Below are 27,975 nucleotides of genomic sequence, written 5' to 3'. Positions count from 1 at the left end.
CAGCCCTGTAATAAACACTGACATAATAATCCCACCTGTGTAAAGTACATCAAATCAAGACGAGTTAATGTGTTAATATCAATTTATTATCTTTTTTAAATTACTTTTTAAAGCACCCCATTTCTTTTCCAATACATGTGTTAAGACCCTTCTTCCTTCTCCTCCTCAAGCTTGGAATTGCTTGATTTGAATATTTAATAAGGATTTCAACCCCCACCCCAACCCCCTCCCGAAAACTCTGCAAAACACAGCTGAGCCTGGGTCGCTTCTTCGTCTTCATCTTCCATCCGGGCACGGTGACGCAGGAACTGAGACTCCCCTGCTCTTGCCACGACCTCTGACACTGACAACAACCCGTCTAAAAACACTACCACACTGATTTCCCCCAACACAAAGGCCGTCCCAAACCCGCCAGTCTTAGTTTATATAAGGAGTTTATGCATGCACTGAGATTTCCAACCAAGCATAAAGTAGTAGGTTATACAGGGAATTGTCTTGAGCTGGTGTTTCTGAGTCATACAAACAGCAGGGTGATTATCATTTTTCTTTTTTTCAGTTAAAAATAAAAAAAACAACAACAAAAAAAAGTCCAGTTATTTCTGATTTCCTTCAAGTAAATGACCCACAATAAAGTGAAAGAACCTTCTAAAAGCTCACGAACACTGACTGGTGTCTTTTATCTGAGGACGGGCTGCTGCGGTCACTGCTGCTGCGACGGGCCCAAGAGGGAGCGCGTTTGCAGCAGCTCAGTCGACGCCTGTCCTTTCTTTTCTTCCTCTTCTTGCACCCTTCATCAATCAGATTATCAACCAGGATTGTGCACGTCTCTTTTCATCCCCCCTCCCTCCCCCAACATACTTCCTTTGAGATGTTCTGTGTGGTAACTTATTCCTGAACTGAAAAGGAAAACCAGCATTTACATTCCAGTGCCAAATTTGTAAATTTTTTTCCCCCCTATGAGAGTCCAGAGGAGGAGGTCAGAGTTCACGTGAACAGTTGAACAGTGGGGTGTTGCTGTTGTGGGAGTGTCTTTTAAAATTCAATTGTTTTTGTCTAAGAAAAAAACAAAAAAAAGTGGCAATATAACCAGACTTTACCGCTCGACACACATACATAAATCATTAACAATTATTAATAATAATCCCTTATTAATAATCATTAATACCTTGAACACACACCATACCTGACAACAGTTTTTTTTTATCATCTATTTTTTACAGTAAAAGTGGGCCCTTTTTCTTCTCGCAGAAAAATGTGAACATGATTACAACAACAATTACATCAGGATTAGTTATGGTAATATTGACACCTATAGAAAATGCAGTTGGAGTCGTCGCTCTAAACCTTGAATTCAATACTCATTTGAATATATCAAAATTACTATCATTATCTTTGTTACTCTATAAAACCAATGACTTGTTTTTGTTTTTAATATTCCCATAAATATGTACAGTAAAGATCAAAAATGTGGGACGAGTGATCTTAAATGCCAGTGAAACTTGGACAGGTACGGTACATTTCAAATGTGTTTGGTCATGTTTACAAATGTTTTTTTGTTTTTTTTTTGTACATCTATCTCATGCATTGGAGTGACTCCCGTAGACACCTATGTTGTTTAGATATTCAATATGTCATGGATGCCGGAAAGCTTTTTTTTTTTTTTTTCTTTTGTATTTTTACATGTCCACACAAACGTTTCTCTCCTCATCCCAGCTGCATTTTTAGAACAGAGTCTCTTGCCTTTACAAACATTCTGTGTATTTGTATTCAGATTGAAATCATCTTGCAGTCATCAAATAAAAACTTTGATGGCACGACATCCCTTTAAGAACCCCTTAAAGGCATTGGTGACGTTCCAAGCAACTTGTTTTTGTGGTTTTCTTTTTATACACTTAATACAAAAAAATCAACAAAAACATCAACAGTTGTAAATCAATAAAAAGTGTTTTTCCAAACCCCCCCCCAGCAGGCTGGAGACTAAAGTAACCCATCTTTTATGATTCTCCCCCTTTTTCCCTTTCTGGAGCAGAACTTACGAGTGCTTGCTAGATATATCTGGACACTACAGACTACATACAAGTACATACACAATGCAAAATAAAACATAATTTTCCTTTATTCCTCCCCCTGTCCTCTCTCTTTCTCCATTCCAGCATAGAACATCATAGAAGAAGACACGGCTGCCGTCCCCTCTCTCTCTGCAGCTCTGGGAGGAAAAAAAAGGCAAAATATCCCCCTCCTTTCACGCTTCCTGTCTCACTTTTATCCAGGCGGTAATAAAGATAGAAACATTAAACACAAACCTCCTTTTTTTAAAATCTAATACCACCATAATCCAGTGGTATTAAAGGTGGTTACATTCCTCCCTCCCTCTTTTATACCTGTGAGAATGGGAGAAAACCTCTCTACCCACCCTGAGTCTAAAGAAGCAGGGAGCAGCTCAGTATTGTCAGCTTGTCCTCTCTCTGCCTCTGATGTTGACTGATCTCTTCGCCTTTCTGTGCATTAAGAGGAAAGGGTGATGTCCCTGAATCCTCTGCATTTAAGCTATTCTGAGAGATCAGCCCAAGAAAGGACACAAGGAAAGGTGGCAAGCTGAGAGTACTGAGATGCAACCTGTGATAGCTACCTTCCTAAAATCACTCCCACCCTTCATGCTACCACCCTGTCCTCGCTCTTCCTCACGCCGTCTAAGAGTAGGAGAGGTGGGAGCCGTTAGAGATGTGTGAAGTGACTGAGGTGCTTCGGCTCAGGACGCCGTCGCTGCCCCCGGCTCCTCCAGGCCCCCCGCCGGATGCCGTCCTCCTCAGAGGCTGGGGGCTGTTCCTCAGGGCCATCAGGCTGGGGGCACCACGCACATTCAACCCGCCGCCGCCGCCGTAGATCCCCCCCTGCGAGGAGGAAGAGGAAGAGGAAGAGGAGGACGGGCCGGATATGGAGGGAGGGGCAGGCGGCGGGGGAGGTAGCATGGCCAGGGACTGAGAGGAGGAGCGTGAGGGCAGGTGATGGGAGAAGGGCAGGGGGTGTGGGTGGGCCAGGTCACCGCCGGAGCCTCGCACTCCGGCCCACTCCCGCTCCCTCTCCTTCTCCCGCTCCCTATCTCGATCCCGATCCCGCTCACGCTCACGGTAGAGCTGCGGCGTGCTCTGGTGGTGGTAGTGCTGGGGGAGGTGGTGGCGCTGGTGGTGGGACGAAGAAGAGGAGGAGGAGGAGGAAGAGGAGGCGGAGGAGCGGGACGAGTGGTGCACCTCCCTCCCATCTCTCCCCAGCCCCAGGGCCATTCCCAGGCCGTGGGAGGACGAGGAGGACTCGCTCCTGCGGTCTCCTGCTCCGCTGCTGATGCCGCTGCTGCTGCTGCTGTTGTGGCTGCGGCGGGAGTGTTGCTGCGGGGGCGCGCTCTGTGGGTGTATGCCGTGGCTCCAGTGGCTGCCAGAGCGGGAGCCGGAGGGTGGGGCGTTGGAGTAGCCCTGCATGGGGTACGCCTCGCTGGGGATGCCCGTCAGCGCCATGTTGCTGAAGCCAAGACGCAAGCTCTCCGAGTCAAAGGACTCGATCTCACTGGCCTGCCGCTCCAGGAGGGTGCGGATGCGCTCTGAGCGCTCGTTCTGCAGGGACAGCATCTCTTCTTCGATCTAGGAAAAGAGCAGGAGAGTACACATGAAGACACGACGGCACTTTCATTTGAATTGTAGGACATGAAACTCTGTGGGAACCTATTTTAATTACTGTAAATCATGAGATTGAAAGAACAATCTAACCACATGTTAGAAGCTGTTTTGAAACCACACAAAAAGACATAGTTGTCCAGTTGTGGGCAGATGTAGATGTTTAAATTTCCATTTTTTAAAAGATATGTGACTGTGAAGCTTCTGAGTAGACCTTGTGGTGGGATTGTTTTTTGTCAGCCGATGTTTCACGGTCAAGAATAAACTTTTAATCTCAAAAGAAAGAAGAAGATATGACTGAAAGCTCCAGAACAGCCACTGAGAGGACCTTGTGGTGAAAATCATCAACATAGAACAGTAAAAAGTTCTATCTGAATCTCGCAAAAGCTAACGATGCTATAGCTAACATCAGTAGTTACTTTCCTCTCTCCAAACATAACTTGATTCCTTAAATTCACCAGACACTTTTACTCCATTTTAAGGAGCTTTGCTTTCATAAAAGTGATTGGCAGAGGACACTCACCCTCTGCTCCAGCAGGGCGCGGCGGATGGACACCCTCTGTTCCAGGTCCTTGACCTCTCGCTCGTGCTGCGTGTCGGTGTGGATCTTGATCTTGCTCTGGTAGGCGTTGAGCAGCTCCAGCTCCTGCTGAAGCTGCATGCGCAGCACCTTGTACTCTGCTTCCTGGGTCTCGTCCAATCGCAGCTAAGAGGCAGAAAAAATAGGGAGCGTAATGAGAAATGGATTTGGCAGGATTGTATGGGCGACAAATTGTGCTTTAGTGTTGAGGGTAGAAGAGGAAAAGTTTAGAGAGTTTGACAAACATAAATGAAAGAGAGGGAGATGCAAGAGAGCAGAGTTTTGTTATATCAGTGTTTTGGCTGGTTTGGCTCGAGTTGGATCAGTCTGGGCCTGCATATGTTGTATTCAGTGTATTCAAAGTAAGAAATTGTCAAGCTAGAATCACAGTAATATGAATTACAATAATGAGAAACTAAAATACATCAGACAGAAATACTGTAGGGGGGGTTTTGTGAACAGAATATGAAGAGTTACTGACGCATGAATTGTGTGCGTGTAATAATACAAAATGTTGCCCAGCAGCTGAACTACTTTGACCTGTGTGTGTGATGTGAGTTTAATCAGTGAGTGGGAAACCTTCCCAAAGATACTTTAACTACAGCAGGAGTAGATGTGCGGACAAACAAGGGCAGCAGGGATTTGGCTTACTGGGCTTACATGGCTCGCTGCCATGTGAGGTCATTAAAGTAGCATGGGGCGTTATGTCATTGAAGGGAAAGGGATGTTTTGTCACATCGCATCCTCTTCCTACTATGTTTCATTCATTTAAAAGCCTGGGATTTGTGTGTGTGTATGAGCCTGATACTTAAACCTCTTTCATACAGCCTGCTCAAGGTTGGAATGCTGCACCGTTATTCCGCCTTGCTGTATAAAACGTGCAAGTCCAGAAGGGGGGGCATTGTTGTTCTGCTGTTGAGCCAGCAGGCGAAGGTAGTAACAGAGCCGAATCAACGTCTGTGTGAAGTGCTGATGCTGTTACACGTCACACTTTTACCGGCCTGCTATCGCACACTGGGGCAGCATTATGCCGCCGTTGTTTGGTTCAGTGTGAAAAAGCAAAGCCGGTGTAATGACGGGTCTTCTTTACAGCAGTAGTAGTAGGATCACTATTTAAAAAGGGCTTTAGAGGGCAGTGGATGAGGTAAGAGTTTAGCGATAAAGGACTGTACAAAAAGGATTTGACTACTTAAAAATCATAAAATGTAACTTAAATACAGTAAGTGAGTGCTTGGACCCCCTCCAGACACATATTAAGATATAATATAAATAGTCTGCTTGGAGCAATAATGTGTGTCTGATATGATGATTTTTACATAGAATTTGTATTCTTTCTCTGAATATGCTAATTTTGTTTTCCTGCTGGACGCAAGAAAGACAGAAAAGTCTATTCTCAGTGTGCATTTGCACTGGTGGCTTCAAGTTAATACATTACACTTGTATAAGTTACATACTGGACCAGAGTTGACTTGAAACTGTTTGTGATGTCACAAATTATGCTTTTAGGCCCCGCCCCTTAAAAATCTGAGCTTCAGTGATCACAGAGAAATGTTTCACTTTCAGCAGACGAATGTGGAAAAAATTCTACTAGTGTCAAACTCTGCACATACATCAAATCCCAAAACATCCAATTATGATGCAGGAACAAGACCAAAAAGACGGAGCGGAGGGGGACTTTAAGTATTTTAACGATAACTGTTTCAGTTGTTTTTCATGCAAATAAAAACATTTTTGAAAATGAAAAGAATCTGGGGGGTGTGATGCTAAGTGAGCTTACTGACCAAGCTGTCTGAGTTGCATTGTGGGTAATAAAGGCATCAGGTTGACAAGGAAGAATGCAAGGAATAAAAAAAGATATCTCTGGTTTTACTGTTCTAACCCCAACCCTTTAAAAAAAAAAACTGTCCATCTTGAGTCCGACAGTGTTATAGGAGTGCAATGCCAAATTGGTGATGCACTGTGTTTAGTTTTGTGGCTGAATATCAGTACTCTTATTGCTGAAGGTATGGCTGAAACGCAAACACATTTTCTTACTTTTCTCCCCAAAATTCAGGTTAAAGGATATTTCAGAAGAGGACGTGTACAGCAGGGGAAGCAGGATGGTGGACATCACTTGGTATATAACTGGGGAATGTGGGTTTAAGTGGAGATTAACACTGAGGGACCAGGAGGAGGCTTGTTGACGGGCAGGCGGGCAGGTAGGCAGGCAGGCAGGTGGGCGGGCAGGATGGCCCCCAGGCCAGGCACAGCAGTGGTGGTGTGGTGCGAGTGTGAAGTGAACGACATCTCCTTGCCTTACTCACAGCCTGTGTGGACAGCATATCATTGATGGAGTGGTCATACTGCTCGGCCAGGATGGCCAGCTTACGAGTCTGCTCATCCTTCAGCCGCTTCAGCACGGCCTTGTGGTCCGACTTGGGCGTGTTCTCCAGCAGGTGGTTGCGTAGCGCCTTGTACTGACGGGTCTGGATCTTACAGGTGTCCTGGAACTGACGCTTAATCTGAAGCTCTTTGGACTGGAGGAGACAGAGAAGAGATGGAGGCAGCTGGGCTAAAGTGCTCCATTGGTTTTTTATAAATGAACACGTTAAATACAGAATACAAATGTTTTCTGTCACTTACAGAAAATCTGAGAAAAACAAGTGACTTTTACACATCATGCATTTAAAAAAAAAAATGCTGACATGACTGATTTTTTTTTCAAAGTAGTAACGACAACTTAAAAGTATAAATACCTGTCAAATGTTGAATCTTTGCAGTGACACCATCACAGCCACATTGAAAAGGGTTTGTACATCACGCGCACTAATTTTACCTTTATTTTGTTCACACGATTTTTAATCTTGGGAGTTGTTTTTACGAAGGTGAAAAATAAAATGCATTAAAACGTAAATGTTTTTGTTTTTACACCTGTGCTGTTTAATTATTATTAGTTTTAAGTTGTGGAATTTTGTAAATGTTGTAATGTACCAGCACAATATGCACAGTATACTTGACTGAAGTCTATAAAATCTTTTTTATCTCCAATCTTCTGCTAAAAAGAGTTTGATATATTCATACAGTGCAGTTCGTACTGTGATTCATACAATGAATCCAAAGTGTTAACCAACATTTATGTGTATATTTTATCATTCGTCAGTGTCAGTACATTATCCCTGTTTCTGTTTCAGGACACTCAACAGGCCTTTTTTGGTCCATGCCTTCAATACAACCCGTAATCATGTCAGAACAAGTGTTGAGCATATAACATACAGGCACACACACAGAGCTTTAGATGTATTTTCATATATTAAAAAAGGTTTTATGCAGATGAAAAAAAAAGCCTTTTGTGCATTTGCAAGGTGGAAATGGCTGAATAATGTTGTTTAAACCCAAATGTTTTTTTTTTTAACCTTTAGATTGGAAATTGTGCCTTTAACAGCAGGGCCATTAATCTATATTGACATCTTATGTGAAAACTATTACATTTACATTATTATCAAACCTTTTTTGCAAGTTATAATTATTAAGAATTAAATATGTGTAATGATGGGATTTAACATTTTGACTGTGAAAGCTTGAAACTAACATAAGACCTCAAACCAGACAAATATAATCTAGGGATTATTTGAAATGACTATTCTTTACTTTCATGCACACAAAATTAATCTGAACGCAAGTTCAAATAACACCACCTACTAGTGAGGCCTAGTAGTGATTATATGCCCATCAGTTAACATCCTAATATAAATTAGAAATAACACATTAATTCACAGAAACTGTTGGCGGGTTTTGGTGGCTTTTAAACAAAGGGAAGGGCACCACAGATGACAAGAGGGATAAAATGTGTGATAATACAGAAGGAATGATGATGAACAAAATGGTAACGGGATCTTTCTATACAATAACACTGGCTGATAAATAAAGGGGAAAAGTAAACAAATGAAGACATGGTAATAATGGAAACGAAAATCATAAAAACAAACAAGACAATGATTTTCACACAAAAGAATTTATTTTTTTGTGTAAAAGAAAAATCTGGAAGTATGACAAAATATTTTTCTATGCTTGCGAGCACGCAGCCATACAGTACGCCAACACTCATGCAGCTAAAATGAGAATAAAAAGGACAACAAAATGGCTGCCAAAAATAATGCAGTACTAGTCCTATTAAATACTGCATAAATAAAATATAGAAAAACTCAAGGTGATATAAACTCTCAAGACTCAAGGTGTCACAACAAAACAGAATACAAACATGTAAACATACACAGAGGAACAGGAAATAACTGATACTGGAACACAAATGTAAATCAATGGCAAATAATAATAAGTTACATTCAAATAAAACAATGTTTGTTGTGAAATGTCTTCCCAAATGCAGGTCACCCTAAAGAAGTGCCCTATTTTTTTTTTGGTTCCCCCTGGGTCATATACAGTTAAGATGGCCTGCTCAGTAATATTCCTCCATGTAAATGGCTCAAATGTCGTCCCTCAGTGACATACAGGGCACTTTTCCCTACATAATTAACATTTATAAATGCTAATGCACTTCACTCGTCTTAACCAGAGTTTCCTTGAAAATATGCACATTTTAAAATGTTTGTTCTCTCAGATTTATGCATGCACTGCACATTTTCACCTGAATTTGGTTCATTTCATTAAATGTCTACATTTTGGTTAAAGAAATGACACGATTACTTGTCTGGTATCTTTTTGGTCCGACTGAAGTAGAGCTGAAACAATTACTCGATTAGTTGATCGACAAAAAAAATTATCGGCAGCTGTTTTGATAATCGATTAATCGTTTCAGTCATTTTTTTTTTAAAGCAAAAATAGTGAAAAACGGTCTCTAGTTCCAGCTCCTTGCCTCAGCTGATTTGCTGCTTTAATCTGTCAGTGTAAACTGAATATCTTTGGGTTTTGGTCAAACAAAACAAGGTACTGGAAGACATTTTTACACTATGTTTTGAAGTTTTATGAGCTAAACTAATTGAACAAATAAACAGCAGATGAATGATTAATGAGAATAATCGTTAGCTGCAGCCCTAAACTGAAGTGGTGTGGAAAATGCTCTTTGGGACAGTGCAAAATTAAACAGATATATGTTGTTATATTTTCTTCATATGATAGTGAAGTGCTCAATCTTAACTTTCACATTCAGTAGTTGCATCAATCTTTGGACTTATTTTATGATTGCTTGTCTCAAAAGATTGTCTATTATGGCTTCATATAAATTAAGCTACATTGAAATATTAAATAGGTTTTTATTATATTATACTTTTACTACTCCTAACCATATCCTGCTTTCTCATTTTTAATAAATTTAGGATACGTCACTTCACAACAGACTATTAACATTTTGTGCAAACAGTTGTAACTAGGCACTCAACTGGTGTAGATCTATATGATTATTAAGGGGGGAAATATCTAAATGTTTACATGGTAAATCATAACAAGAATATTGCGTAAAGCACAATAAAAACAGTTTATCTAACTAGAATCTGAAAGATAATGACTTCACCAGCTGGAAATGATATCCAATATCTTCACATGAAACAATGAACTTGAAGCCCCAGACTTTCTTAATTCAAGTCCTATAAAGTAAGACCTGTTAACTATTTTCCACTTTGACTTCTAAACATAGAAACTATGTTTCAACATGATATCAAATGTCCTACAGTGGTCCCAGATTTTTCTGCTGAGCTGTTTATTGCACTTATATACTGACTGAGAAATAGTGTTCAGGGTAATGTTAGTGAAATTATTAGTTATTTTCTTATTTTTCACAGTATTCAGCTTTGGGGAGTGAAATTATAGCCATGAAGCTATGCAACACTGTAATATTTGTTCTAAGCACTGAGATAACGGTGCTCTCTATGAAATAAGACGACTGATAAGAAAAAACAAATAAAAGATTGCACAAAAACGGTCTTAAAAATAACCATAAAAATATTTGTCTTACAAATTAAGAGCAAAATAATCAAATTAAAGAAACTTAAAAGGAACTTTTACAAAAAGCACAATAATGAACTGTTTAAACTTCACTGGGTTTGGTACAGTAACCGTGGATTCGGCTGCATGTTTACATCTGCAGAGCCCACTGATTGGACAGTACGGCTTGTGTGCACACATGTTCGCATGTTTGGCTTCATCAGCCAAAATAACTTTCAGCCAGTAAACACCGATGTACAGATGTACGTGTGGAGGATAGAATGTGTCTCATCTTGAAGAAACATGACCAAAAACCAGTTTGGGAATTATGTAACAAAGAGAGACGTGTGGGCCCAAATAAAAAAAGACGCACAGACAATGGCTGAACAATGGAACATGATCACACTCACACACATACACCACCAGCACGCGTGTGCGACTGTTTCCTCCAATTTGTCTCACACTCATGCTATCTCCATGGCCGTATTTTCCCTCTGACAAACCTGCCGGATGAAGTTCGTCTCAACCCACACTCCCACCTCCCATCCTCCCGAAACATCTTTTCCCTCTCTACCCTCTTCTGTCTCTCCCTCTCTCTCCTCCTCCTCTCCCTCTGCCTCCTCTCTCTGACCTCCCTGGGCAGCAGTTGGGGCAGCCTGCTCGGGATCTGTTTCTTCAGGAGGCCCAGAGTTTGCAGTCTGATACTGACAGTGAGCGGCAGCTTTTTAAGGAGCTGTCTGGCTAGTTTTAGCACTATGGAGTTAGCAAGGTCGGCCAGGACCCCGAGGGGGCGTCTACTGAAACGCCTGACCCAGAGAAGGCCCTTGGCCAAAGGAGAGGCACTACTGCAGCGAGCCTGATACTCTAAAGGCAAGCTCTTCAGGGGGACTGGGATCTTGGACTGGCGCACACCCCAGTTGCGCCCCGCTTTGGGAAACATCTCATAAAGGTTACGCTCAGCCATACCGCCGAGAACCGACTGGCACATGGCAAACAGGGGTCGAGGCAGGCGGAAAAGGACGCGCATGCAGAGGCGGTTGACTTTGCGGGGCGCGTACTGGAGGAAGTCGCGGGCTGGCCTGACAACCAGCACCACCACCAAGTAGAGAGAGAGGAAGAGGGAGGGAGAGCTGAGGAAGGAGGCGGAGATCAAAATCATGGGGATGTAATAAATCCCCAGACTGAAGGAGAGTCCTAAACTAAAGAGACCGCTGGCCCAGAGGCTGAGCGACAGGTAGGTGGAGAGAGACAGAGAACAGCAGGAGCGAAGGAAGAGGTACGAGAAGAAGAGTGCCAAGAAGGCGAGCTCCGCGGAGAGAAGGACAGACGCCACAGAGGGCAGAGGAGGTGAGCGACGGAGGGAGAGGAGGAAGATGGAGAGGAGCAACAAAGTGAGGTTGGAGGGCTGGGCAGCAGCAGAGAGGGAGAGGAGGAGGCAGATGGCATGAGAGAAGAGTGATGGGAAAGAAGTCTTAGCGGGGGGAGGGGGAGGAGGGGGTGAGGTGGGTATGGGTTCCAGCTCCTCTGTGGCATCGGGGAAGTAAAACTCGGACAGCTCATCGATATCTCGCTCGCGGAGCCGTCTCTTTTCTGGGGACGTGGATGAGATGAACTCTGACGGACAACCGTCGGCCACGCCCCTGCCCTCTTCTTCCTCGTCATCCGTGTCTACGTGTGCGCTTTCCCTGCGGCCCTCCTCGTACTCCCACTGCACCCCTTCTACTTCCCTCACCTCTGTCCCTTCTTCATCGATTTTCCACTCCTCTTTCTCATCCTCGTCTTCTCTGTCATCAATTTCCTTTGGTTTATCGTCATTATCTACCTCATCTGTCCTTTCAACCGCAGGGGCACGCTCACCCTCCACCTCCTCATCTCTGAAGTCTGATACTGCTCCATCAAGCTCATCCTGACCATCATACATCTCCTTAGCTACCACCTCCCTCTCCTCTTCTAACTGCCCACCCTTCTCGTCCTCAACCTCTACTCCCGCAACCCCCGCCAAACTGTCCCCGCCACCACCGCCCGGCCCCTCTGTCGTCTGGCTCTCTCCCTCCTGGGGAGACCCCATGCTCTGGGTGCTCTCACTCACTTTGAGGCTCTTGGGCTGCTGGCGGACCTCCACGGCGTGTTTCTGACGCAGCTCCTGCTCACGCCTCTTGTTATACTCCATCTGGTTGGTGAGCTCCGTCTGGTGCTGCGTGCGGATCAGCTCGGCCCGCGTATGTTGCACCAAACCCAGCTGGCGGAACTCCAGCTCCTGGGTGGACTCGTGGTGGCGCAGGAGCATGGCACACTCCAAGTCCTTCAGAGTTTGCTTCTTATTCAGTTCCTAGAGAAGAAAAGAAGATGATACAGAGACAGGAGAGGACACTTATCACAGAACAACAAATGTATGAGGTTTTCCTACTCACAGATTATGTTTAAGTAATTTAAGGAATATTTATTTATTTGTAAGTATATTTCTTATATACCTAATAATTTTTCAGAATATTGTAGTATATTTCTAATAAAAAAATAATTTTTTATTGTTTTGGCTATTCCCAAAATCCCATAATTAGTATATTAAAGTATGCAAAGTATATTATTGATCTATGGGAAACACTGAAACCCCATTCCACCTGTCCTTTAAAGTTTTATTCAAAAGTCAAATAAGAACATGCTGTGACAACTTGATACAGACTTACTGTGTCAGAAAAGCCCAATAACAGGTATATCTTTATTTTAATTTACTACCTGAAAATGTAATTTACAGTTTCTCTCTTAGGCTACATCTGAGTTTTCTTTGTCAGGATTAACTTTCCACCACAGCTGGCGCTTAAAATCTGCTTCAGGGAGAAATGAACTGTTGATCCTACATCAACAAACTGATCAAATTTAAGGAAGGTACCTCTCGGAGCAGATCCTGCTCCAGGTTGTGGCGTGCCAGCAGCATCTTCCTCTTGTACTGGCGACACTGTAGCTCATAATACTGCCTCTGCCGTCGCAGCAGGCCCGCCTCTTCCTCTGCCTGCAGCTGCTGCAGACACTCCTTCTGATGCACCAACCACTCTTGTTTCTCCCGCTTTGGTGTTGACTGGTTCTCATTCAGTTCCTTCAGTTACAAATTAGAAGCAATGAACAGAAAGTACAGTAGTATTAGCTGAAGAGCCGTGATATCAAGCTGAAGCATCAAGGCTGTTTGTATGGTGTTAGTATGATGCAGGGTAAAACCTAGAAGCACCTCTTTGAGTTGCTCCTTGCGTTGTCGATACTGACGTTTCTGGGACTCCAGCAGACTGGTCAATTCCTTCTTTTGCTGGGCCAGTATGTGCTGCTGGAACTTCTTCTCCTCTGTCAGGACTGCCTTTGTCTGAAAAAACAAAAAAGCAATCAGTTTCATTAACATCAGTGAAGAGCACACAAAAGACACATTTACTTTGTTCATCTTCCACCAGCTCACCTCCTTCTCTAAGATAACCTGGTGCTTCTTGGAGAGTTTTTCTCCCTCCATTGAGAAGCTGTTCCTCTGATTCTCCAGCTCTTTGTCCAGTCTCAGCTGGTGCTCATCCATCTCTGCCTTCAGCTTGTTCTCCAGGCCCATCAGCTGCTTCTGGTGCTGCCGCCGCATTCGCTTGTACCTGTGAGGGGACACGGTGCATGAAAATAGCAAGAATGATAAAGGTAAGCTCTTAAGAGAGAGACTAACACACCACAACTGACTTTTATTTCTAATAAGGTTTTCACTGAAGTTCAAATGTTGGGTGAGTGTCAGTTTTACAGCAATATATAGAAAGTAGAACCAGCCCTGATTCAGCCCTCCCCTTACCCGGACATCTGCTCTCTCAGGGCCGAGCCCTGCTCATGTTCCTGGATCTGACGGGTGACGAGCGAGGCTGTCCTGATGGTGGCAAAATGGTCTCTGCCTCGACGACGTCTCCCTCCTCCTCCTCCTCCTCCTCCTCCACCACCTCCTCCTCCACCTCCTCCTCCTCCTCCTCCTCCTCCCCCGCCCCCCCTCCTCCTCCTCCTCCTCCTCCCCCCCCTCCGCCGCCACCAGCAGACGAAGCTTCTCGTTGTGAGTCAATCTCTGGCTGGTAGGGATCATCGTAGATGTTGTCATGGCTCTACAAAGAGAAAACCAAGCAGAGGAGGAAATGAAGAAGAGGGAAAGTATTTAAAACAATGTGGTGGTTTAAGAATAGGAGTTTTCCACCAACTATTCTTTTAACTAAATGTTACCCGAGTTCACCAAAACTTGAAGCTTTGGCAGTTGGACTGGTGAGCTTATCACCATGCTGCATGGACATTTTCTGCTTCAACTCTGTATGTGGCAACACTGACATATCTACTCTGCATCAGCAGGCTGACACTGGTGCTGCTATTACCTTCCAGTTCCTGTAGGTGGCGCAAGTTCGCATGTTTGAAGCTGGTCTGAAAATTTCCCTGTGGACCATCTGCGGCCAGTATATAGGAAAAGTCCAACTCCAGTATTTAAGTAAGACTGACTTGATGCCTCTTAAAACAAATTTAATATTCAAAGAGGGGTTTGGGAGGGACAGGACTCTCACACTGACCAGGGGCTTGTGCAGGACAGAGCTGTTGGAGGTGACGGTGTGCTCTCCCTCCTGCATCATGGCCATCTCCCCGCTGTCATCAGAGCCGTCTGCCAGGCTGTTGACCGAGCTGCTCTGGGAGCTGGCACTGATTGACATGGACGGCAGCGAGTGAGAGCTCTCCATGCTGTTGACTGTGCCAGTGCGCAGCATATACTGTTCCACATCCTGGTGGAGAGGACAAAAGAGGAAGTTTAGTCAAAACAGTTAAAAGGGTTCTGGAGAAAGACAACACTTTTAGGACGGTGACTTCATAAGGTGATAGCAGCAGTGGTAGTAGTACAAATAACCTGCTAATTCTATGATAACCTTTCCTGAGCAGACATAGAGTGAAATAAGAAACATACCGTACTAACAGTGACACAGAGGCCTACACTCTAGAAAAGTGCAGCCCCACATTCTCTGAATTCCTTCATTTCCTTTTGGGGGGTACAACTAACTGGAATTAAATGTTGATGGAAACAAAGGCCTTTGTATGGAGAGGAAGGGGTCCTAAGTTCACAATATATATTGAGAAGTACAATACAAAGACAGGATGGGTGCAAAAAAACAGCTGTTTTCCCTCACAGACCCTAATAAATGCTTCTTCCCTTTCAAAAATATACGATTTTTTGAGGGGTCATCTTTATGGCAGTTAGTACTTCTTTACTTTGTTTGACTAAAGTCCTACGGATTTGGGAGTTTCAACATGTCAACAGGAGCTGAAGATATTAAGTGTGAGTGGTGTTTCCAAGTAAAATGTGAATAAAAAACAAACACTATACACAGTCTTTTAAATGGGTTTCATTCAGTTATGTTTAAGTGTCTTTGTTTCATGCTTGTGGTTAACAATGCAATACATGGCAACACAATGCACAACTCTGAGGCAATGCAAACCTGTTTCACTTTACAAAAATCAGACCATTCAGAGCACTCCACTGTACTGTCTGAAGTAGTCCATGAACCCATCCTAAGGATTAGTATCAGCGCCGATATGGGCATATTTTAAATGATCAGTATTGGCTAACATAAAGCTGAACAAATGGCGATCTTTCACTACTGTACAGTGTTTTGTTCACCTTGCTGGGTCTTCTGTGAGGGAGGAAGCTCAACTCTGTTACAGCACTGTACAACAATGAGTGGACTGACTGTTTTATAGTCCCCACAAGGTGTGTCAGATTGTGTCAGACAAGGTGTTTACAGCTATTATTTCAGTGCATCAGATACATGTTTAATCAATATTTAGGTTAGTATAAGTATTGGATTGGACTCAGCAGATACCCAATGCTGAAAGCCAACAGTAGCCAGTATTTATTCCATCTCTCCCAGTTTCTAACCTTACCTTCCCTGCCATTTTAACTTCATTTCTCCCTTCAGCTCTGTTGGCTTCTTCCTCCTCCTCCATCTCTTTCTTACCTCTTCCTCATCGCCTCCTTCTGGTGCGGGACCGTTGTGTGCCTCATGGAAGAGGATTTTCTTCATCTTCCGGTACTGAAGGTTGTCCAGCTCGCGGACAGCATCCTTGGTGCGGGCGATCAGGTCCATCACAACTGTCATGGGACGCTCTCTGCATAGGAAATGGTGCTGGGTGGAGAGAAAGGTCAAGAAGAAGAGCATAGGATGAACAGTTACCCAGAAAGGTATGTGTATGTACATGTACATCTGTTCAGTCATCATATTATATATACATATTATTATTATTATTATAATAAATATTATCATTATATACTGTTATTATTATATACTGTTATTAACAACACTACCATCATGTCATCAGTTCTATTACCACCATCTTGCAACTACAACTCTTTGCACCTTACCTACCTATTTATATTTCTTTATATTTCTTTGTATTTTAGTCAATTGTTGTATTTTATTCTATTGTATTTGTCTGTCTGTCTGTCCGTCTGTCTGAACAACGTTATACCTACATGTGAGTTGTGGTGCTAGTTTTGGGGCGATTATTATAAAAGATGTTGATTATTTTCCTTTACACTGGGATTCTGCTCATCAAACAGAACAGTGAAGGACCACTTGTTTAAAATATCTATTAATAACAGAACAAAGGAGGAAGCGACCCTGCAACCTCCTTTTTCATTAAGTGATCATTCCCAGGTGACTGTGACTGTCCCGACTAAATTCATTGGTTGTGTAAATTCATGCCTATTTTATGGATCTTTATTGGGTAGTGAGTGCAGTCTTGTCTTAGCTCAGGAAGATTTTAAATGCAAACAGCCAGCAATATTATATTAGTGTGTGATTTTAAATGATAAAATCTGTGACATACTCTAGCCACTCTGGATTTGTGTGTTTACACTAATTCAAGTGACCAAATCAGAATATATTGCACAAATGTGTTCCCATAAAGCATTTAGCCATCATTGTAGCCACAAAGTTGCACACAAACTAAACTCCTGTGCCCACTTCCTGATGATGATGCTCACACACACACACACACACACACACACACACACACACACACACACACACACACACACACACACACACACACACACACACACACACACACACACACACACACACACACACACACACACACACACACACACAATTTTCCTTTGATATTTCCCTTTGAAGTTCAAGTCCTCGGCACATTATTTGTTTCCCCAACAGCAACAAGCTGACCTCCTTGTTATGCCAGTACACACTTGAGCCAGTGCACACTTGAACAGTAACAACAAATGTAAAGAACCTCTATAGTATTTATTAAACAGAACGGCTGGTTGCATCTGGTAGAAACTGAAGCGAAAGGGGAGTATTTAATTTAACTATATTTACGCTTCAGATTTCCTGTTGCATGCAAAGACAATCTCTAACAAAGAGATAATCGCGCCTCTGCCGGCCTTTATGTACAACATCAAACGGCTTTTACCTTGAGCAGCACATCAGAGGTAGGTCTGTCCTGGGCGATCTTCTGCAAGCAGGAGTCCACAAAATTGCGGAAATAATCCGACCTGTAAATGATACAAATTTCGTTAAAGATGCACCATAGAGACAGCCACTTATAAGTGTGGTGTGACTTTTTATATTTTCTAAACCTCTATGTGGTGACTTTTTCATAATTAAATGTTAACTTTTAATTATTTTTTTTATTAGTGTTGAAGTTTATTACAGGTTGTCACAAAGCATTTAGGTTAAGATCCTTTAAAATGTGCCTGTTCTGACAGAAAGCTGGGGAGACATGGTGACATTACACAGAAGTGTTGTGGGTTTTGTTTGTTTGAACAGAAATGATAAAACCGTTGTTGAAGCATGTGGTACTTTATAAACCACCAACACTTACAAACAAACAATGGGAAATGGCCTCTTCTGACCAGACCTTCATCACTGATACAGGTTAATTTAATTTAAAAATGTTCATTGGAATCTATCAGCAACATTATGTTGAAAGAGCCTCAATATAATTAGGAAATCTTTTATAAAATGCAACAATAATGACATAATCTCAAGCAACAAACTCATGGTGCAACAAACATTTTATTTGCCTCAAAGGACAGAATGGTTAGGACCGACTCTCACCAGTGATTAGACTGCAACACAGGGCTCTCATTCTGGGCGATGTGGTATAAGGCACTCATAGCATTCATGTTGAACAGAGGAGGCTTCCTTTCCGCTAGAGAGTGACAAAGCACGACATAGCGTGACAGAGACAGAGAGTGGCAGATAAAGAGCAAGAACAAGAAAAAAAAAAAAAAAGGAGAAGAGAGGAGAGGAGAAAGCAAAGAAAAGGGTTGGATGCTTACAGCGTTGTGAACACATTAAAACACATTTGTGGACCATTTTATAGCCATCTCTTACCCAGCTCTATGCAGGTAATGCCAAGTGACCACACATCCACCTTCCCATCGTACTGACCCTCGTCCATGGCCAGGATCACCTCAGGGGCCATCCTGCATGGAGGATACAACAAAGCAATTCAGCCATTTCCAGCTTTTCCCTTTCATCCTGGACCAACAGAGAACACCACCTCAGGGCTCACTGTCCTTCCTAATGTCTATACCACATGAACAGACATGAACATTATGAGGGTTAGTCTGACAACAGTCACCTGTAGCTGATGAATAGTGGAATACGATGCCTTTGTGAGAAGTATGCAGGTAGAGCTGAAAGTAAAACAATGTTTCCCACAGGATGAGGGTAAGTGTGTTTGGGGCTGGGATGGCGACCAGAAAGGGGGAGCGTTGAAGTTTTTCGAAAAACTTGAAAAAAGACCTACTTATTTATTATATATTACTTATATGATACATATTACTTATTTCACTCTCCCACTCATTTCCACACAGGCCATGCACACACATACTCTGGTCTGTGTCTCTCTCGTGCACACACTGGGTTGCCCCACCTCTCTCTGCTGACTTTCTTGTTGAGTTTTATGAAGTCGCCCAGAAAGCACAACTCGTGTTCGTGATTTCTCACCCGCTATTCCGTTTTAACAACAGCAGTTGAGCCAAGCGTGTGTGAGGAGGCTTGTTGTTAATGACGGAGCCTATCATAACGGAAACAACGTGGTAACAAATGCATCGCCAACAGCTGACGGGTATTTGTACGGTGAGGGAGAGAGGCTTTGTGGCGCAAAACACAATGTTAGAGAGAAGTGTTAAAATATTTTCGGTTTGTTATGAAACTATGGCAGGCTACCATAGTCTAGGTAATTAATGGTAAACACTGGTAAAATACTAAACCAACTACATGTGAACATATATAGAAATGATATGAGAATAAACATCAGAGTGTCAATGAAAAACTTTGGTTACCCTGCAGATCAACATTGCTCAAGTTTAAAATTCACTCTGCATGTTTTGAATGAATTTGAATGTGACATTTAGGCCGCCACACCTTGTTGGAACTTTATCGCTTCACAAGTGTGACAATACATGAATAACAGCCAGCCAGACGGAGTACTATGCTATTTAAAAGTTTGGTATGCCGCAAATAAAAACTGAAGGAGAAAAGTGGTTCTTTGGTTCGTGACTGTGGTAAAGGTTATGACAAAGAAGAAAGAAAACTTCAGAATGCTGCTGCTTCACATTAAAGCATTCACCAGGCAAAACATGTGATGGCTTTTATCATGAAGCAGTAACAGGAAACACACTGTATCTGTCATCATGGTTAGCGCTAAACCTGATAAGGATTCTGTGACCTGTAGTATTAAAAAACTGTCCGTTACCACAGTAACCTGGACTGTCTCCATATCAACCAAGGTGTGATCCTTTTGAATGCACCAGGCATAACTGTTCTCATACCATCATCTAATGACAGGGATGATCAGCTGTTATGACTAAAAAAGTCTGGTGCCTTACCAGTAAGGTGTTCCCACGAAGGAGTTGGCCGGGGCAACGATGGAGGCAGAGCCAAAGTCTCCCAGTTTGACCTGACCTGGCTCTGTTAGCAAGATGTTTCCTGCCTTCACATCCCTGAGAGAGAGAGAAATGATCAGATAAGAGAAAATGACTGGTCATGAAAATTGTGAGGAAGACAAAACAAATAAGAGAGGTATATAAAAATGTACTGTTAGAGACTGGGGAGCAGCACTATGCACTAAAATGTGTTGCTGCACATACACCATTGCATAAGCTTATCTTAGGCAGCACAGTTTGTGCTTTCTCCCCTGTATTTGTTTTGTCTCTTGTCAGAAGTGTGGGCGAGGAGAGCAGAATAGATACAGATAGTGAGAAAAAGAACGGGGGTTACCTATGAATCATGTTGTGAGAGTGAAGATACACCAATCCCTGCAATGCACCATGGGTTATGGCAGCTATTTCCACTTCCTGGAGGGGTTTCTTGTGGACTGGGAGAAGAGATATTAGGGGATATTTCAGGCATTGTTAATGTGAAATATATAATTAACTCATTAGTATTAATGAATTACTCATTTGTCTCTGTTCTTTCTGACTAACCTTCTAAGAGGTCAGAAGCTGAGCCCAAGCAGTACTCCATCACCAGCTAGAAGAGAGGCAGAGAGTGTTAAACCGCATGCTATTTTAGGGAGCCTAACACAGAAGCACACTTGATGTTAAGGACTTTTTCCACACTTGACCCGAATGGAAAGGGTTTTTTGGACCGGAGGCAGTTTTCCCTGAGAGTTTCAGTACAGTTATTAAAGGGTGAGAGATATGGAAAGTATAACGCAGAAATGTGTTTTCATGTCCACCTCCACCTCAAAACGGAGGTCTGAAGCCAACTCCTCCACATAACAGAAGCTGATTAATGTGACTAAGTAAACGTCACATTAGTATTATCTGTACAGTAATAATACAGTACTGTATGCATTATAAAAACACACCTACACAACACAGCAATTGCAATCATTTGATCTTTTAGGACATTTCCACTGCAGCAACTTTCCCTGGGGACCAAAACCTTTTGAGGAATCTTGGAAGTAAATTTGTTTCCCTTTTGACAGTTCTCGGTTCTGTTGGTTCAGAAGGTTTCGGGGCTGAGTTTGCAGCGCTTACCGTCAACGATTGGTCAAACACAGACTATGTGGCAACTATAACCTGCATACCACTTTGTAGACAAATCAGGAAGTGGGTGGGTGCTACTAGTATTGATATTAGAATGAGGGGACAACATTTCTTGCTGTTTCTTATCATTAAAAACAAAGTTAGGCCTTGTTGTTGACTTCCCGACACACACAGAGAGAGAGAGAGAGAGAGAGAGAGAGAGAGAGCGAGAGAGAGCGAGAGAGAGAGAGAATGAGAGAACGGTAATATAAAAAGAGCGAGTACAAGAGAGAAATAAAACTTGATTTGATAATGGTTTCATGGCGGTAGTGTTCTAAAGCACAAATAAATAACCATCAAACACTCAGTAGATCGTTTACTGTGGAGACAGGGTATTTCAGTCTCCTTTTGTTTCATTCATTACATCCAACTCAAACATCAGAGTCAACAGTCAACAATAAATATAAAGAACAATTTGATGACTATGTTGTGGTTTCTGCGTGAGTTTCATCTTTGTTTATTGTGCCAACGTGGACTAAAGTAACAATAACATACTGAGAAGCACAAACAAAATAATGCATTTCATAAAAATGATGAAGACATCGTACAAAACTGCCATAGGTGTGTATTACGTGATCAATCAAAAATCGCCTTATGCACACAAACACACTCACCCATGCTGTGTGCTCTCTCAGATAGCAGCCACGGTACTCAACAGTGTTGGGGTGGCGCAGCTTCTGGAGGAACTTCACTTCCTTGACGATATCCTGCCATTTCTGAAACATAAGCAGAGCCACAATCATTGATGACACGGATCAATGATCTTGACTGATCTTACATCAAAATACATAAAGGATCAGAGGGTTGCCAGTATTACCTCATTGGACTGTTTGCCACTATAGGACATCTTCTTGATGGCCACCACCTCATTGGTGCGGATGTCATGGGCCTAATGTGGAAAGGTGAGGGACAACAGATGATAAATTACTTTTAGTCTTCTTTAAACAGATATATGAGAGAAGAATCTTATTATAACCAGTTGATTTTAGTGAAAACTAATTAATTAATCAGCTGTTTTTACATCAGACCCAACAAAGAAATCACTATTACATAAAACAACGATTTCTGCTGAGCCTCTCCTCTTCTCTTCTGCCCTCTTCTGTCGATCACTTCATCCATGACTAGCTCCTTTTCACCCTTCATTAAACAGGCCTTTTCATCCACCACAAGCGAGTTGTCCTTTGTCCTTGACTCGTACCATGCTTTTACCTTTTTCTTCTCTCCTGCCATCTCTCATCTTCAGCTTACTCACACTCATCATCACCATCATCACTGCCTTCACTTCTGCCTAACGGACACCATCTCTGACCCACAACATCACTCTTACCACTGTCTGACAGCTATTCTTTTTTGTTGTGATTACCTTTTCATACCATTAATCACTTTGCCCAGGCTAGGTTCACCAGTCACTACACCTCAGAGATGGGCTGCTCAGAGGAGCAGTTTTTGGGTTGTACTATCACTTGTAGCAACGATTTGATACAGTTTGAGCTACTACAACTATTGATTAAACTAAAATGAATTTTTAGTCTCATATGTCAAATATAAACTTCCATCTCAAGTTAGCAAAGCCCAAGGTGATATCTTAAAATCACTTTTGTCTGACTAAAAGATGAAAAGAAAGCAAATCAACACAGTTTAGAATACAATAATTTTCATTTTTACTTCAACTTGTAATAAGAGTGAACGATATGAACAGAAATCATTACTACAAAATAGTTGCATTTCTAAATGACAAGTGAAAAGGCCCAACAGTACAGCACATCATGTTCAGAAGCTTGACAGTAGAGTGTGCGAGTGTATGCGACTAAAAAAACATCCACTTCCATCCACCATCCACTGTGGCACCAATACGAATACCCCTTTACAGAGCCAAACACAGAGGAAAGTAACTTACGAAGTAGACCGCTCCGAAGCTCCCATGACCGATCTCCCTCAGGTCTGTGAAGAGCTTCTCAGGATCCTCCCTGAAGAACAGCTCAGCCACCTCCGGGTCCTTCAGGCTCCCAGCCCGCACACTCGACGGCATGGCCAGCGCCTGGGGAGCGTGCAAGAGACACACTGGGTGAGCGTCTGTTATTTGGAGGGATTACCGCAATCGGTGTTGGAAGCGTTGGAATGAGCCGCCATGGGAATATGGACACAAACTCTGACACTATCATTAATTGCATCTATGTTTATGTTTATGTATTGAACATGTGTTTTTCTCTCAAGATCTGTTGTAAAAGAAAATTGATAATTTTTTTAGTTGCTGCTGTAGTAGTACATTTGTGCTAAATCCCAGTGTTTCTCAAATAATTATAACAAGAACCTTTCTAACTTCACTTTTATATTACTTATATATAACTATATCACCGAATTACTCTGTATAAAGGGCCGCTAGTTTCGCTGATCCCATCAAAGATCAACGTGCTAGTCTGCAGTTGTTGAGTCGACTCACTTTGCTTCTTGTGTAAAAAAACTTATCTTGTACTACAACTGCATCTAAACTGTCTTACGTGACTCACATGGATGGAAAATATCAAAGTGCCCATCAGCTTCAAATGACCACTCATCCACCCGCCCATTCATCCGTCCATCATCCATCTGTCTCTCCAACAGAAATATATGGCTGAACAATATTGGCAAAACTTAAGATTTTTTCATTCATTAACATTGCTATATTCAAAAATAGGCAATTACTCTCATTATTTTGACCAGACTGAGCCAGGTGGTTTGTTACACAGAACCATCTGGGAAGACAGCATTACAAACAGTTTGGAAGGGCAGGAGCTGTCACAAAATACGGTGATTGGATGAATCATCTCTCAATCAGCATGTATCACGAGTGAACGTCAACCAATCAGATCAACAAACTGTATAATGTTGTCACAAAAAATATCTGATATAACTGATGCTAGCAGCAGCTACGCTAACCTCTGAGCAAACAGTCACTTCTCCCACACGTTGTCACACACCTAGCACCAAACCACACACATAGCTCATGCCGTAGCTGCCAGTAGTTCCTCAAAGGATGCCGATTGGTCCACTGTGTTTGGACACAACACGTCTGGCAAGATGGATTCTTGCGTGATTATAGATAAAGTACATGCAGCTTTTAGCTTCTGTGGATCATCCAATTGGAAATGTGGAAGAAATTAATACCGGTTTTTGCACCGCATAATCTTTTTTTTTAGAGAACAGAATATCTTAAAATCGCAGATGCAGCAGTTTCTTTTCCTCCAGCAATTCTTTGTTTAATTGTTTCTTTAATCTTCCTCACTCATGTTAAACTAAGATTCAAAAAATCCACACAAAACGCTTCATATTTTCATTGTATGCTAAACGAAACAATCCTTTCCCCTTCCGCACTCTCAACGGCATGCAAGTGTGTAAAACCGGTGAACAAAGCACAATAACATCAGGCTAAATAACAAGGTAAACTAGATGGTACACATACATACTGAGAGAGGGACATTTCACATAGCCTGCTTCCCTAAAAATGCAGCAGGCAAAATTTCACAAGATAAAAGTAAACGGTATGATAGTCTATTTTAATACCAGAGTATACCCTGGTGTTGATATACTGCTGCAACCCCAGTAACCACTATCGCTTGATTTCTCTCTGAAAAGGTCATCAGAGGTTTCTGGGCCAATTATGGAAATATAGCCAAAGGGAGTGGCGTTTACAGTCGGATAAAACATTCTGTAAGTGCCTATTGGAAATTTAGATTAGGATATCAAAGGATGAAACTGATCACTGATTTATCAGTTTTGCATCACTTCCTACAGGGTCGAGCGATGTGATACCCTGAGATAACAGATATTTATCATGTGTGGTATCGGTAAACTTCTAAAATCTATCTTTAAAAATGCTTTTAAATCTCCCATTAACTAAAATAAGATTGTTTGATTGTTTTGAAGCATTGACAGTTTCTCATTTTTGCATTAGAAATCATAATTAATCAAGATAATATCAGAAAATATCATATAATGAGATTGATTTTTGTGTTTAACCCCCGACCTCTGGATAGCAGTGATGGAAACGTAACTGCGATACTATGGCAGATTCTTGCCAATACACGGCCCTATTAATCACAGGATCAAAATTGTTGAGATGTGTGCCACCACAAAAGGCCTACATCAAAACACACTATTTTTACTTATTTGTCACAACCTTTCTAAACACAACTTCACATTATTTTGGACAGTATGGCTACAGAAAATACTTTTTTACAAACAAATACACTTGCTATACTGGTTCAGTGTTTGTGGCATGAAGTCAGGTTGTGATTCTTGTGTACGAGATGAAAAATATTGAAACTTTTCCTATACTGTACATAGTGTGTATCCTTAGTAATGTAGCTGTAGTGGAAACAGCAACTGCTCATTTGTGTGTCTGTCCAGATAACAGCCTGGCACGGGGTATATCATGGGATATTTGGATTTAGTCAAAGGGTTATTGTGGAAATGTAACACATGCTTTATATTGTGGTCGGAAACGTAGCAACTGGGCCTTCATGTCGGTATTTCAAAACTTTTTTTTAAAAAAAAGAACCGTGCATCAGATGAAACATTTCTTTCGTGGCCATTTTGCTACTGTCAAAGAGGAAGCAGATGGTTCCCTTTGAAAATAAGAAGTTCTTTAAATCTCGCAACCAAACCCTAAATAAAGACTATCAGTCTAATTATCTTAATTTAATTATTAATTAAGACCCATCCATATCATACTCATTGCAGTCAAGAGGCAACAAATGCTCCAATTATGTGGTTTCAGCCAAGATTATCTCTCTCTAACATACATGCAATTTTACAACCATGGAGCACCCTGGGCATATATTTAGAAAACAAAATGCATATTGTCCTTGGCGTGGTGAGACAGAGGAGTAATTATCTAGATGGGTTGCCGTCAGTATCATATATAGTGTGCCTCTCAGCTGAGCAAGCTAGATGGGCTTTTTTTTTTTTTTTTTGCACTTGGCTGGTCAATTAGGCTACGTTTGCTCTTGCACACCAAAGAAAATGCACGACACATATTCAACAGTAGACGACAACAACTCCAACTGGCTGCAGGCCAACAACAAGCCTGCATGTCAATGTCAACGTCTGCAGGATCTTAAAATTAGACAGGCAACGCTGCGAGCTGCTCTTTTCCCTTGCAAACACAAGGGAGAGAGGCGCATTGGTCGGCTTTGACGTGCTGAATGATTTATAACATGTCTTACCGTGGCTTTTGGGATCCACTGTAGCTAGCTCTGGAGCTAGCTAACTGGCCTGGCTGGAAAATATTGGTCTCACTCCCCTTTCCTCGACACTGGTGTCTTATTCAACACGAACAAACCACATTCTGTCTGTCGATGCTTTTACTCAAACCCCTCTCCATCCTGATGCTCCCAGTCAATTGGACAGCTGGCACGTCTGCACGAGTTGACATGAGTAAAGTGGCAGTCAATTACAGTGACAGCTAGTCTGACTGACGCCTGCCAGCTAAACGAGCTAGCCAGAGAAAATCAGAGGGGCTAGCTCTAGCTGCTGTTAGCCACACCGCTAACTAAATAACGTAACGCCAGGAGCTGCCTGGGACGTTTTCAATGGGAAACTGGTTCATTAATTTCCACGGGTCCGCTCCGTGCTCCACTCTGTGCTGTCATTACGTTAGTGCTGTCGGCGGATTTCATCTCCAGTTCGTGTTATCCCCATTTTGCTCGACTCTCGTCCGTTTTTGTTCAGGACTTCATGATGGCGGAGCGGGGCGGGAGCCGAAAGGAAAACGGAAGTGCTCTTCTTCGACGCTTCAGAGGGGGAGGGACACAGGAGCTGCAACGACGCCCCCGTGTGGTCGAGGAGGTTCATGTCAACGATTAACAGCGACCGTAAACAAAACATGTAGGACCATATTGTTAGTGTTTTTGGATACAATCTGACATAAAGCTTTAAGGGTATTTATAAGATTATTATTTATAAGATTATTATTAACTAGTGAGCTGTCTGTAGTTTATCATTAACCCTTATTTGTTTGTTTGTTCTAATTTGTGAGTACATGAGTATTACCAAAATGTAGTCTAAATGTAAAATCAAAGATAAAAAGAGTCCCTAGGCAGATAAAATGACGGTTATAGTATTATGTATTATATTATTATGTTGCATAGTTTCAGTCAGTTTTTGATAGAAAAGCACCATATTTGATAAGATGATCATTTGTAAATTCTGCATCTGAATAGTAAAAGTAGACTACCTGAAATGTGGTGTAGTAAAAAGTAGTAAAACGTATAATATTTTCTTCCAAAATGTATTAGAGCATTATTAAACACATGAGAGGAAATGTGTCTTCAGAGTTTGGCTTTTAATCCTAATCCGAACCTGTTTGTTGTTTCACTCAGTTCACTTGCAACAGCTGTCCTCCAAAAGGGACCGGTGGACTAAAAGTTTTTTTGAGAACAGATTGTACTGGTTAAGATAGAAATTAAAGCTTTTTGGAAGAATTATTAATTCTCTGATAGCCTCTTATACTGATTAGTGGTGTAAAATATAGATAAAATTGTATATCATATGATTCAATCATATGTAATAAATAGCCATATTAATATGCATTGTTGTTATGCAACACATTTCTTGGAAATTTAAATGAGAAACAAACAAGAAAACCAAACAGTAATTCGTAAGTAATTTTTTGCTGAATTCAGAATAAAAAATAAATACCTGACAAATCAAGGTACTTTATGGTGCGAAATCATCTAAAAGTC

General features: G+C 41.9%; 1 protein-coding gene across 1 annotated transcript; it reads right to left on the bottom strand.

Annotated features, from left to right (window-relative positions):
• Positions 1-64: 64 nt before the first annotated feature.
• On the bottom strand, positions 65-27,008 carry taok2b (TAO kinase 2b). The gene is made up of 21 exons (XM_051416698.1): positions 26,458-27,008; positions 23,151-23,291; positions 22,071-22,142; positions 21,868-21,969; positions 20,648-20,693; positions 20,442-20,538; positions 20,051-20,164; positions 18,549-18,640; positions 18,270-18,363; positions 17,623-17,704; positions 16,146-16,313; positions 14,712-14,918; positions 14,192-14,261; positions 13,964-14,075; positions 13,598-13,775; positions 13,379-13,507; positions 13,046-13,249; positions 12,248-12,487; positions 6,549-6,761; positions 4,189-4,371; positions 65-3,632 (listed from the first exon to the last, which is right to left on the bottom strand). Exons 2-21 carry the CDS (start codon positions 23,280-23,282, stop codon positions 2,691-2,693), a joined length of 3,477 nt encoding a protein of 1,158 aa, XP_051272658.1. The 5' UTR covers positions 23,283-23,291; positions 26,458-27,008; the 3' UTR covers positions 65-2,690.
• Positions 27,009-27,975: the final 967 nt, after the last annotated feature.

The sequence above is a fragment of the Dicentrarchus labrax genome, unplaced genomic scaffold (assembly GCF_905237075.1).
Source record: "Dicentrarchus labrax unplaced genomic scaffold, dlabrax2021, whole genome shotgun sequence".
NCBI lineage: Eukaryota > Metazoa > Chordata > Actinopteri > Moronidae > Dicentrarchus > Dicentrarchus labrax.
This window is presented reverse-complemented; position numbering and strand designations above follow the sequence as displayed.